The sequence below is a fragment of the Pezoporus flaviventris genome, unplaced genomic scaffold, assembly GCF_033815535.1.
Source record: "Pezoporus flaviventris isolate CSIRO_AGI_PZ_B2104156 unplaced genomic scaffold, CSIRO_AGI_Pfla_v1 ptg000001l, whole genome shotgun sequence".
NCBI classification, from domain to species: domain Eukaryota; kingdom Metazoa; phylum Chordata; class Aves; order Psittaciformes; family Psittacidae; genus Pezoporus; species Pezoporus flaviventris.
In genome coordinates this window covers 48,248,899-48,261,843 of record NW_026892549.1, presented here as the reverse complement: position 1 = coordinate 48,261,843, position 12,945 = coordinate 48,248,899, and the positions used below count along the sequence as shown (strand labels likewise).

The 12,945-nt window shown below is 37.4% G+C and overlaps 1 protein-coding gene across 3 annotated transcripts in view; it reads right to left on the bottom strand.

Moving 5' to 3' along the window:
• Positions 1–298: 298 nt before the first annotated feature.
• RFTN2 (raftlin family member 2) overlaps positions 299–12,945 on the bottom strand; it is a 28,851-nt gene continuing 16,204 nt past the window's right edge. For 2 of the 3 annotated variants that reach the window (XM_061456767.1, XM_061456758.1), the window contains exons 7-10: positions 11,767–11,888; positions 10,503–10,606; positions 4,381–4,459; positions 299–599 (exon numbers count right to left, since the gene is read on the bottom strand). In XM_061456767.1, the coding sequence (XP_061312751.1) occupies positions 330–599; positions 4,381–4,459; positions 10,503–10,606; positions 11,767–11,888 (575 nt within the window). In that variant the 3' untranslated portion in view covers positions 299–329. The remainder of the gene's footprint in view (positions 600–4,380; positions 4,460–10,502; positions 10,607–11,766; positions 11,889–12,945) is intronic. The other variant, XM_061456776.1, reaches the window with a different exon arrangement.

The following is a 12,945-nucleotide window of genomic DNA, read 5'->3' as shown; positions in this document are numbered from 1 at the left end:
ATCCTCATTCCTTTCTCACTCACACAGTTCAAACTGTCACTGTTTTGCAGCATTTGCTTCCTTGCTTGTCAAAAGCATTAACAAGTTAGCAGAGCACCCAGTCATGTAATTCTTCTATTAAAGAGAGACAGAAAACCAAATTATTTTGCAGTAGAAGTAATTCTACAGTAGGATTAACACAGTGAAGAAACAGACAAAATACAAAATGAATCTGGGAAAAGGTTATACCAATGCATTTAAAGTAGTATGACTTAGAAAAAAACCAACCAAAGAAAACATCAGACACATTTGTGTGAATTATGTACATGTCCATCTGATGCAGTTACTTATCACATGCACGTGACCTGAGTGACTCCATCTTCCTGGTCAAATTGTCCATCATCCAGTTCCCTCAATACTCCATCACTGCTACTGAACCCTGGAAAGCCTCCATACTGGGAGGATCCCTCCTTGATCCAACACTGCTTAGAAGGAGATAAGTGAAACTCATCGGGTGCTTGTCCAGTTTCTACAGGGCGAGAAGTAGCTGTATCTAATCCAACACTTCTGCTAGAGACTTTGCCTCTTTCCTCCCCAATAACTTGTCTTAAGGATTTCTTCTGAAATACAAGAGGATGTTTAATGTTAGCTCACTTGGAGGTATTTTAACATAAGGAAGCATTTAACACTGTTTCCAACTATGAACTCTGGAGAAAAAAAATCTTTAGGGTCCCTTCCAACCCAAACCATGATATGATTCTGTGAAGAACTTGGTGTAAATACAGCTTGACATTAGTACAGGGATCTCCTGACACGCTTCTTGGAAGTGATGGCTGCCAAAGTCAAAGAAAGCAGGTTGTGAATTATGCAAACAGACCTATCAGACTGTGCTAAGGGTCCTCTGAGGCATCACATAAATAAAAGCTTTATTTCATTTTAGCACCAGGAGCTACCCATGGCACTCAGATCAGTGATGATGCAGCATCTCCAGAGGCAATGTCAGTGCCTTGAGTCACAGCAGAAGAGCATGGTCAGCAAGGCAGAAGTGCCCTGGCCATTTGCCTGGAGCCTTGCTGTCAGCACAAGCACTACTAAACCAGGAGGCGCTTCGCCAGGGCACACAGCCCTGTCCAGAGGAGGAGGACACCTAAGTGAGAAGGAATCCAGCCTCAGCACGCAGGACACAAGCACTCTCATAGGGGAATATACACAAATACAAAGCCTTTAAAAAGAAAACCAGCCCACAAATGTTTTTGCCATGCTCTGGCAATTTCTGTGCCTCCCTTCTATACATTGCTATTTTTTTTCCAAAACCCTTTTGAAACAGTAAAAACAATGGTCCTTGTGGCTAACGGAAATGTATTTAGGGAAGCTGTTACAGGAGACATTGGGAAATTACACTAAGGGGAAATAACGTTGCCTCAGGAGAAACAGAAGGAAATAAGCTTTGCCTGGATGCCACAGTAAGAGGATGGAGAATTCTGCTGAAGGGAAATAAATGAAAAAAAAAAGAAAAAAAAAAATAACCTCAAGCACTGCATGTTTCTATCTTAGACCTCCTCCTCTGAACTATTCTTGTAGAAAAGCAAATGGTCTGTGATAAACAAAGAGCCCACTGAGGCAGTACAGCTCCTAATCCAAGAAGCCTTTAAACCATTACATAAATCAGAAGCCAGGTCATAATGCACTATCCCATCAATATACAGCGTAGAGCGATGAGCTGTGAGGACATAAAACATACCCTCCTCAGAAAAGAGACCCTGTGGGAATAAGAGCCCAAGTAATAGGGTTTTTCTCCCCAATTCTTACTGAAGCAGAATTTCCTTTCGAAATGGAAATGATAACTTCGATCCAGTGATTAAAAAACCAACAATGCCCAGCAATACAGACTCACAATAATTAAATGTTTTTTACTAAAACGCTTGCAAGGGTTTGATAAAGTCATATAGATATAGATAGTCTATCCATGTCCAGAGACATCTGCAATAAGTATATTAAAGTTTCCAGAGCGAAAGTTAATGCTTTCAGATTTCAGTAGCTGTTCTGCACCTGAAATCTATTTATTCACTGGAGAGCTAGCACAACATCCTGTACTAGTTAGGTATTAATAACAAATCTATGAATTTAAATTGTTTGCCAATTCAGACATTTTGGTAAAAAAGCAATGAAGTAAAAAGACAAAAATTGAGGGGAAAACCAATGTAACAGGAAAAACAGAAGGAAAATGTTACTCTGCTGAACGTTTCAGCTTCAGCATGCACCACCTATTTATCCCATGTTAAAATAACCTCGGCACACTGAAATTTCCTGGTGGAAAAGTAAAATAATCACTGGTACTGGTACATTTAGATACTAAGTTTTTTCAGTCTTTAAACACAGTAATCCTGATGTAAACGGCTACAGATCAGCTATTTCTTGTTTACTTTCAGTATGCTAATGCTTAAGTCGAAGGCTTCTCATTACAACAAAGTAAAACAGTAACTACAAACCACACCATTTTATTTGTATAAACTGAAGTTGCTGATCAACGCACAACTGGGTGATAGAATTTAAACTGTGAGCATAATGCTTCCTATTTTTAATTTAAACCACATCTCAAAGATTCATCAGTTGCTCAGACTGAATGCTTTCACAGAGCTGGCTTGTATTGCATCTCTGGGCAGAATCCAGTCAATCATTCTAACTCGTGGCATGCAGCTATGCTGCCTTTTAAGAGATGCTTATAGGTAGAAATAATATGCCTTACCAAGGAAAGAGTATATGTATCAGGAGTCCATGCCCTTATTATACAGTGTATTAAAAAAAGTAGGGAAGTATCAGGAAAAGGATGATTATTTCATAATGACTGACACAATTAGATTTTTATATAGTTACAATACTGATATGAAAATTATACTCAAAAAAATACTTTCAGGAATGTATTAGGAAAGCATGTAAAGACAACTAAGTCAAGCATGAGAGCAGGCATCAGAAGCTTTGAAAGCTGAAGATACTTGGACATAGGGGGAAATTGAAGGAAAGAACAAATATATGAGGAACTGGGAGAAAAGGGGGTATGAATGAAAGAGATTAAGACATTGGCAAGGGAGACTACACAGAACACTGAAGTGGAAAACACCCAGAAGCTCAAGGTTTTTGAATTAAGAAATAAATTATAGATAGTGTCCAAGAACTAGCTGGGAATTGAGATGGCAGTGGAGAGAAAAACAGGACTTTAATTGTGCATGCTGAATGCAGTTCTTCCAGGCATGGAAGTTAACAATTATCAGGGGACACCGTGAGAAGGAAGTTAGGCTGGAGAAAAGCAAAAGCCTGGAGAAGAACAAGAGAAGTTAAGAGTGTACTTTAGAAACACTAAGCAGAGGGAAATAAAAGTTACGGTAACAGACTGGATAGAAGGTAGAAAGCACAGAGAAAGATCAAATATGGATGCAAGAAATTTAGAGACCCGTGAAACTATTGATACAGATGGAGGAAAAAGAGACTGGGTAACACTGCCTTATAATAATGTACAATACTGTGAATGACAGTTTGTAAAGTTTTACTGTGGTGCTTGACATGAGTGAGAACATACTTAATTTTCACAGCTGCTTAAGGCGTGCTGATTAGAGAAGGGTTGAATGGCCATTGAAAAACAGAAATAACAAGAATTAAAATCCATCACAGGATGTTGGAAGACTTGACAAAGAGCAGCCCACCAGTAGCTCATCCTTCTGTGGCCACAGTAGGATCTACTACAGCACTATATAGGTGCAACAACTGTTGTGACCTTGATTCTGAGTAGAACACAGTTAAGTGTCAATTACTTAATCCCCAAAGCACTTTTATAAACCACTGTAACAGGAGCCTCACTCAAAAGAGGCAAGGAGTTGTTAAGGTCCAGCTGCAGGAATCTTAAATCCTCTACTTCTGCCACACATTTTCATGCAACAGCAGCTAACATCCCTTTATCCTGTTACCCTCCAGATTATAGTATCCTTTGCACAGCTTGACACTTGTTTTCTTCTACAAGTGTGAAAAGTAGAGGTTTCGGAAGTCAAAAGAAAATGTTTTCTTTTCATGTAAAACAGATTTCAGTCAGAACATTTAAGAGTTCCTGAAGACTTCTAAAGAAATAGTTAAGCACAGCCAACCTTATCCACCTGAGACACAGCAGTTTCTTTGCACAAAACAGGTTTTTAGCATGCTCATACTTTGTGGGTTAATTTAAGAGCTATATGGCTAAGGAAAAAATAATATACAAGTTAAGCTGCAAAGGCCTCTGCAATTTTGACCTTGTTTCAAGGGAAACCCTCTTCTGCCACCTTTTCCCCTTAATTTTGAAGCCTAGCTTGTTTCTGCATCTAACCATTAAGTGAATTACTCATTTTTTTACATTAATACCATAAAGATGTTACTCACCTCTGGTGTCTGGACAGCAGAATTCCACATAACAGGTCTCTGAAGAAAAATGACTTGCTTTGTGGCCAGATTTCCTTCACTAAAATTTAAAGAAAATAATTTCAGTATTGTAAAGGCAGTAATAGTCACTGTAACAAGTTCATATGTTTCAGAGTCAGCTATTAAGTTGGACTTAAGTCCATGGTGAGAAAGAGACAGACTACCCAGCATTAGCTGCTTTATTAATTCCTGAACACTTCAGTAATCACTTAAAAAAATAAAGCATAAGAAGTACAGAGCTGGGTTAAGGTGTTAAACATGGAAACAGATACAGAAGAAAAAAAACTGTATTGCTATGATTAGTCATTGAACATGTTTGATCTGGAAAGTTTAAGTACCAGAGCTCCTACTTTAAATCAAAGCCTGCACCTTTACGTCTGCAGTAAACCTAATCTTCACTTTCACAAATACAGCAACATATTGCTACCTATTGACACCACAACAAACAGGCCCCACCTCAATAGATCCACAGCTTCAATAAACCTCTCAATACTTTCTGGTACAAAACTTGGAAGTAACATTCTTTACTGCTAAGTAGGTGTCTTCCAGTTGTAATATGACATCTTACTGATGCAGCTGGAATAAGCTTGCTGTTTCACCACCTATGGTCTCAGCTCCACATGCATGAGATAAATGACACTGGTGGTTTTGTATATGGGAAATACATGCACAGGAAAGACAAGATAACATAGTAGGAAGACAAATAAAGGGGGGAAAGAAAAAAAAGAAAGAGGAACTTCAGTTTTCAGTGCTGGAACTTTCAGAAATGTTGATACTGTTGTGGTAAATATAATTTAAAGAAGCATGTTTTTTATTTTCTGCCCCCAAAGAAATGCTTTTAGATAAAATAAACATAAAAGGACAAATTTGTTCCTCAAACCAAATAGATGTTACTGACAGGATGTTTCACTACTGTTGCACTCTTTTCGTACTCACAATAGATTCCTTTCAAGTTTTAATGTATTCATTTTCATCATCTTTCCATCAGAAATTTGGGTCGGCACACTGATTGCTTATGTGCTACAAAGCCTGAGTCTGTGGCACTGCAAGAGTGCAATAATTTCAAGACCAGAGGTCTAGGATGGAAGGGTTTAAAGAATTCCTCTGCTTCTCTAAATACAAGATACTACATTTTGACAGACTCTTCTCCCCTCAACTTCTGCAGTATTCAATTAGATCTTCAGGCATATGAAGGAAAGTCACTGAAATACTTCAGCAGAAGAGTGACTACAGATTTAAGAGCATGATAAAGAAAAGTAGCAAAAAAAAAAACCAACGTAAAAGAGACATGTAGTGAGGTCATTTGAAGGATTTTGATTCTATCTAGTCTATCAATCCTAAAACAGTATTATTATGCATAACCTGATGGAAATAACTACTAAAATAACATAAGCTTGTACTTTAGTACGGGTATGTCACAATCTTAAGTACCACACACAAAGTTGAGATAACTGGTTCAGGTTTCATGCCACGGCTAGGACTGATAGAATTAATTTATAATACAATTAGGGACTTACTCCAAGAAAAATCAGGGATTAAAACTGCTCCTATGACATCAGGAAGAGCTTGTTAACAGCCTGCCCCAGCAGAGCTTCTGGAAGTAAACTCTGAAAGTACACAAACCAGCACTATTCCCAGCACACTCAGCTGCATCTGATCAATACTTCAGCGGTGATGGTTTTGTGACTGTGTTTAGTCTTTCAGTTGGACTGAAAGGAAGATTGTGAAATCAGGTCATGGCGTATGTTTGCACATCTTCCTTGGATAAGAATAGAGAACTATCTTAAACTCCAGCTTGTGGGGAAAACAAGGAGGCAAAAGAATGAACTCATCAGTTTCCTGCTCTGAGAGCTCCTACCCTGCCATTTGCATTCATTAAAAGGAAATGTGTTACAATTTTATGTCATGATAAGGAGATCAGCAGTCCTGCAACCTCATTCCAGTTGGCTAGGCATCTCTCCCTTCCCAGTTATGTCTGTTTTGATAACATCAATTGGGAAACCTCTCTTCTAAATGAGAAGGCTGAATGCAGTCCCTGGCATGGGGAAGAGCCTACAGCTTATTCTGTAACAGTGTCTGCATTCCTTCAGAGAAAAGAAAAAATCCCCAAACTTTAAGCTACAGCTTGTACAAATTCTACTAGAACAGAGAAAAGACACGATGGTGAGTAGACAATAAGTAAATTAACAATTTTCTAAGCCTGACCTTATTAAAATGCCACACACGACAAAGCAGCTATGAGCTTAATTCACAAAGAACTCAATGACAGTGGGATTTCCACTGAATTTAAATGAGAAAAAGACCTTAGAGCAAGCCACTCCATAGCTTCCCTTGCATTTCCACATTCCCTCTTTGCCTCATCAGTCAGCGCATTTTGAGAACTTGCATTCAATAGTTTGTCATAATAGATTAATAAACAGAGTCAGTGTTTTGCACTGTGTTTGCTTGCCTGCTTTCCAGCACTCAAGGACAGTCTCACTGCCCCTTTTCAGGGACTGCAGTAACCAGTGAAGGGAAATAAAGGTCACTGCAGAGTAAGGCTGCTGAAGCCTTTTCCTGTCTCTTCTTTTAAGAGGGATGAAGAGCAACAGAAACTCCTTTGTTAAAACACCAGCAATTTGCTTGTCTGCTTATGCTGCACTGGCAATATATTTCTCTTTTTACACGTATTTATTAAATAAGTCCTCCAAAACAATCATCAAGCTGGAAGCCAAGTAGTCCTGCCAATGGCTGTGATTTTTTTAGCTATTTTTATAATGCACAAACATTTCACATACACTTCACTCTAAGGTTAAGCACTTCATTCTGAGGTTAAACAATGTTTTCTGAAAAATGAACAAAAGGACCAAGATGATGAATTCTTTTAACCCATTCAGGTGTTTTGAATTTCCCAAAATAATACCCTTTGGAACTGCACAGAATCTAGACTTTTAGTTACAAGAGAGACACCAGCTTGGGACAGTCTCCTGTCTTAAGGGATCCATTCAATGAAAAAAAATTAAAACACCTTAGAAATAACTCTAATTTTAGATCACAAACATGCATGAAATTCTATAAACTCGTGATAATATCACATTAGTAACTGCAGCAGTACTAAGTTATCAGAGAAGTATCTTCTAACATATTTTTCCCCACTCACCAGATTTAACTCCTAAGAGGACTATTAATTTTATGCTTGATATACAACTTCTGAACCTGGCATAATTACTGTCAATCTATTGACTGAAGACACTTAACTAGTAAGAGCTGTATATAATGCAGGGAGCTCTTCAGGTCACCAAAATTACTGTGGATCCGTCTTGGATTCTTTTCCACTCTTTTAGGTCAAAAATCCTTTATTGACTGCTGACACAATATAATTCCCAATATATGGATGGATACAACAAACATTCCATCATATGTACTTTTCTGTTTAATCATGCTCTATTTTCTCATATTCCTGCAAAAAGAGAAACACTGACAGAAGATGGGAACGTCTGTGGGTTTTAGAGCATGCTGACCAAAATAAAAAAAAAAAAACCAAAGCCCCACGGTGCTTATTTTAAACAGCATTGCACAAAACAGCAACTCAGCAGGTTTCTCAATATATGACATTTACCATTGCTCTGTTTGTAACAGCAAAGATTACATTTCTCAAGAATAAGTTTCCTGCATCCAGCATGCCTTAGCCACTGAGGTAGGAGTTAAAGGACTAAGCAGGCCTACAGACTGCTGCCCCTGCCTGAAACAGGCCAGTGATCCATGACACTCAGCTGTCACATGCATGACACTTCACACAACGGGACATTTTATTTTATGGAGAGGAACATCTGTAAAAGAGAAAAACTTCAAACAACAAAACCACACGGGAACAGACGTGACAGCTGGTGGTTTCCAAACTGCTTCACATCCTAACCATGTGAAAACCAAAGAAGCAGCACCACAGTGCATGACAACACTGTCACACCCCAGAACTTTTGTTAGCCTGATGGTCACACTCTTCATTTTCAGACAGTGGGCATAATGGCTAGGAACAGATCGCAGACGTGGGATAGTTTTGCAATGAATTAGAAGAGGAAGCCAGAGAATAGAGCAAAACAATATGGTGACTAGAAATGGGGAGCAGGCTGCCCTCCTAACATTTTATTCTTGGATAAGAATTTATGTACTTCGTACAATTATATTTTTAAATAAATATGAAAATACGAATTTGCCAGATCATCCCAAAACGATGCTCATTTTGTTTTTTTTTCCAGTGTTTCTGAAGCCCACTAGTATTCAAGATGGGTTTTGAGGTCAGAGCTCCAAGTCTGGGAACAGACCAGCTGTTCGGCAGCATAAAGTGTCCTTCTTTATCAAGACATTTAACTTGCATTCCTAGGATAATCCACCACCACAGTAATGGCATCTTTCATATCAGACACATAGTAACCATGCAGGAATTTCTTCTCTACAAATAACCAACATCAATGCCTCAAAATAGTATTTATCAATCATTACTTAGCCTATCAGGACGGATACATTCTTTTTTGGACTCCAAAGAATTCTTAATACCTAATTAGGATTTCCTATTCATGGGCTTTTTAACTCTTTCTCAAGAAAACTTAATAGCACTGCTCTGTACAGGCATATAATCCCAGAATGCTTTGGATTGGAAGGGACTTTAAAGATCATCTACAATTTTGCCTGTTGCAAGCACTGACTGATACTCACAGAGTGACTGACCAGCAGCTGCTCAGGACAATCCTGACCCTGCTGTCCAAACCCATGTTCAAAGCTGAAGCATTTAGGCTATGAAGTTTTGTTTGAAGAACTGAATGGATAACCATTTTTTTTATATTCTGGAAACAGCTTCTTTTTGGAGCAGAAGCTTTAAAAGTTCAGAATTTAATACATTACAGAGAAAAACGGAACAAAGACCCTTAAAAACATACTAGCAGAACACGCCATACTGTTTTACCACAACTTCTTCTGTCTTTGCATTTAATCAGTTGGTTAAACTATTAAAAACACAGCCCCCAAGAAACCCCAGCACCTTCTGCCTGACCAGAAAAACCTCCTTCTCACATGGGTGAGTTGATTTAATTATGCCAAATCACTTGAACAAAACTCCACTTTCTTGGAGCAGCTCTCTTAGAACCTTTCATTCACATCCTTTTTCATGCTGTCTTGATTTAATACAGTGAGGTCTGGATCCAAAGATTACTCAAGTCACCCACTCTTTTCCATTGTCCTTAATGAGCCCTAAACCATGCCTCAGTACATTTGTTTGTTTTCAAACCTTGGCAATCCTAATCTAATGGGAGGGGAATTAAAAACAAGGAAAAAAAGAAAGCAAAAAGGAGAGAAAATGAAGAGGTGTATGCTTAATCCAGCATTTCATTTGACAGTTTTTAGCTTGATACCATAAAGAAAAGCACAGTAATTTTTTTGTTGTTGCTTTTAAAAAAAAAAAAACAACAAAAAACAAACACCCCCCCCCCGAACCTTATAAGGAATCCAGGTCTTCTATTGAGCTCTTCTTATGTTTATAAAGCTCCTCATTCATCTAAATAAATATTACAGTAAAAGAACTGAAAGCCAATAGTTTGGTACTGTATCTGAATCAAAACATATTGTCTACATCAAAGATGAGTAACAGCCCAGTAACTTGCTGGATTAGCACATTCTGCCCCCTAATTTGCAATAAGCACAACATGACTGTCCTGTGACAACATGACTTTTAACAGTTTAAACCAAGTCATTCACCAAGGTCCTAAATTAGTGAAACATTTCAACACTTGTTTAAACTTGAAGCATACGAGTAATCCCATTGCTGGGGACTGGCTATGTGCTGAAAAGTTTCCTAAATAAAATCTTTCAGATTAGATATAAACAATGTATTTAAATTCAGGACTATCAGTTTCATTTGAAACTCACTGAAGCCAGCAGTGCTAAAACAGTATCATAAAAAGGATTCCACTGTAATGCTCCCTACATCTCAAGTTTTATATGCGGTTAGCATTATTAGCATTTTTAATTCCTTTTACATTTAAATACCCAAGTAATCATTTGATAATTCTGGGATGTAAACATCAAAATGCTGTAATAGATTGTTTGGGTACCTGTCATGTCGTACGATAGGTGTAGGCAGGACACAGGTCAGAAGCCATCCAAATTCAGCCAGCGTGTGCAATAAGGGTCCATAATCTGTTTTAATTTCACACCCCTACATTAATAATCATAAAAAGTAGTAAAGTGACTCTGTACAGGTTTTAGCTGTATTTCTACACAAATTACAATGACTCTCCTAATTTATCATGACATAACCCTTTGAGAGGACACTAAACTGTGCTGTTTGCTGTAGATTCACTATTTCAAACAGAAAACTAGGAAATCAGACAAAACACACTAACTTTAGGGTATGAGCCCTGATTCAGCATGACATTCAAACCACATCCCACTTGTTAAAGCTTGTCATGTTGCTAAATTAACACCTAAAGCTTTCTCAACACTATAAAAGACGTCTCCATGTATTCAGGTTTTTACTTCCTATCTGAATAATAAGCATCTCATATAGCTAGATATTTCATATATATGAAGTATATACTAGATATGTAAGTTTTGGTGGTTAGTGGTTTGTATGGGAAGTCTTTTGGCTATTTTTTTCCCTATTTTCCTTTCTTAATTTGAAAAGTCTTAGTTTTATTTTATTTGTTGTCACATTGGTAAGTGTATTTACCATTGAATATTTGAAAAGTAAGCCCTTTGTATCCTTCAACAATGATTACTTTCAGATCTCCTTAATGCCAAAAAAAACTTACAATGTTAGAGTATTAAAAAAGATTAGATAATTTTATTGCTGTAGCATACTACAGTAGTACATGTAAATTTATTAGGAAACATGAAATCTTTCATACTTAGCAGTAACATTTTACTAAGAATATACATGTGAAAAGCATGCTCTAGTAATTTGCAATCAATTTTTTCTTGTGCTGTTTCTAGTTTTGGCTACTTTCTTCCCCTTTTTATTGAAGATTACTTCAGCAAATTGTCAGTGGGACTGCATTTGCTGAAATTATGTCTGAATTGGTCTGAAGCAAATATATAAAAAAATCCAACAAAACCAAACATTTTCTTTGGTGACTGAATTTGCTGGTATGAATGCTTGCAAGTATCAGGCCACAATCCCTGCAGCATATTTTTTATGCACACTGATCAATGGCCACAGGTCTGACTTCATTTGGATGATTCAACACTTCGGCTTATGCACGTGGCTTCAAGAAACCACTGTGAATGTTCATCTATCACTAGTACAAACATTCTAAGGAAAAAAAAACACCAAAAGAAAAAGTGGGAAATAGCATTGCTAAATAATCACCAGCTTACCTCAATGACTGTCCATTGTTCAACAACTATAGCATCATTTCCTTTCCTGTTAGAACCTGGAACCCCAGCACCTTCTTCTTCATAGATAAATAATCCTTCTAAAGATTTAGGCAAATAGTCCCCTGTGAACATAAAGGCAAATATAAACTGAAATGTAAAGTTTTAGGTTGGTATCTTGCTGAGATACGTACATGGACTTGTTTTTTCTCATTGAACAGTCCTTTAAAATAAAATAAACCAAGACAGTGAACAAATTTCTTGTTATTTCTGTGTCTGGTTACAACCTGATGAAGTATGTGAGTCCACTTACTATCCAAACCCCTTTTTACTATACAAATTGAACTATGGACCATTTTATTTTCTCAAAAGCATTAGCCACTTCCATGCTTGGATATGAATTCCAGTTTCCTATATTCAACATATCCCCTGCACCAGATGGGCATAAACCTTCTTTACTCAACTTCGACATTGTACGCTGACAGTAAGTGTGGCATTTAGTGTGGTGGGAGAGACGATAAAGATAAGTGAAGCATGAAGTGCCTAGCTACTGTTACTTAAATAAAAACATAAATGTCCACAGGAAGAGCCTCAAACAGAAGTAATTCCTGCTGGGAAGGAATTTTCAGAGCACAAATCCCTGACTCACTTGTTGAAGCCTCACAGTATCCGGTTAGCCCAAACTGAAGCTGAGCATCAGATACTGGTTCATTTTATGGTTTTGCTTCTCCTAAGAGCCATTGGAAGCCTTTTGTACCTTGACTGCTGACTATCTTGAACTAAATTTGAACAGTAAAATTATCTGATTGCTTTTGCCACAGACTCAAGGAAGGCAGACAGATTTAAAGAAAAAAAAAAACCCAAACACCTAGCAAACAAAGAAAACTTCTATAACACAGCTGGTCTGGTTTTAAAAACTGATGAGATTGGCACAGAAGTTGTGCTATGTAAACCAGGAATTCCCATTTTTTTGAGCACACATGTTAATGTACCATAAAATGCCACCTATTTCTTCATACCATTTTTTACTATATTGCATGTAGCAGATTTATGTAGTTTAAGTTATGATTAGATACTTGCATATATAAATATCTCTTCAATGTATTTGTAGATATATTGGACATGTTATTTTTAGAATGCACAACTATAATATGACTGTACATGGAACCAAATATACAGCTT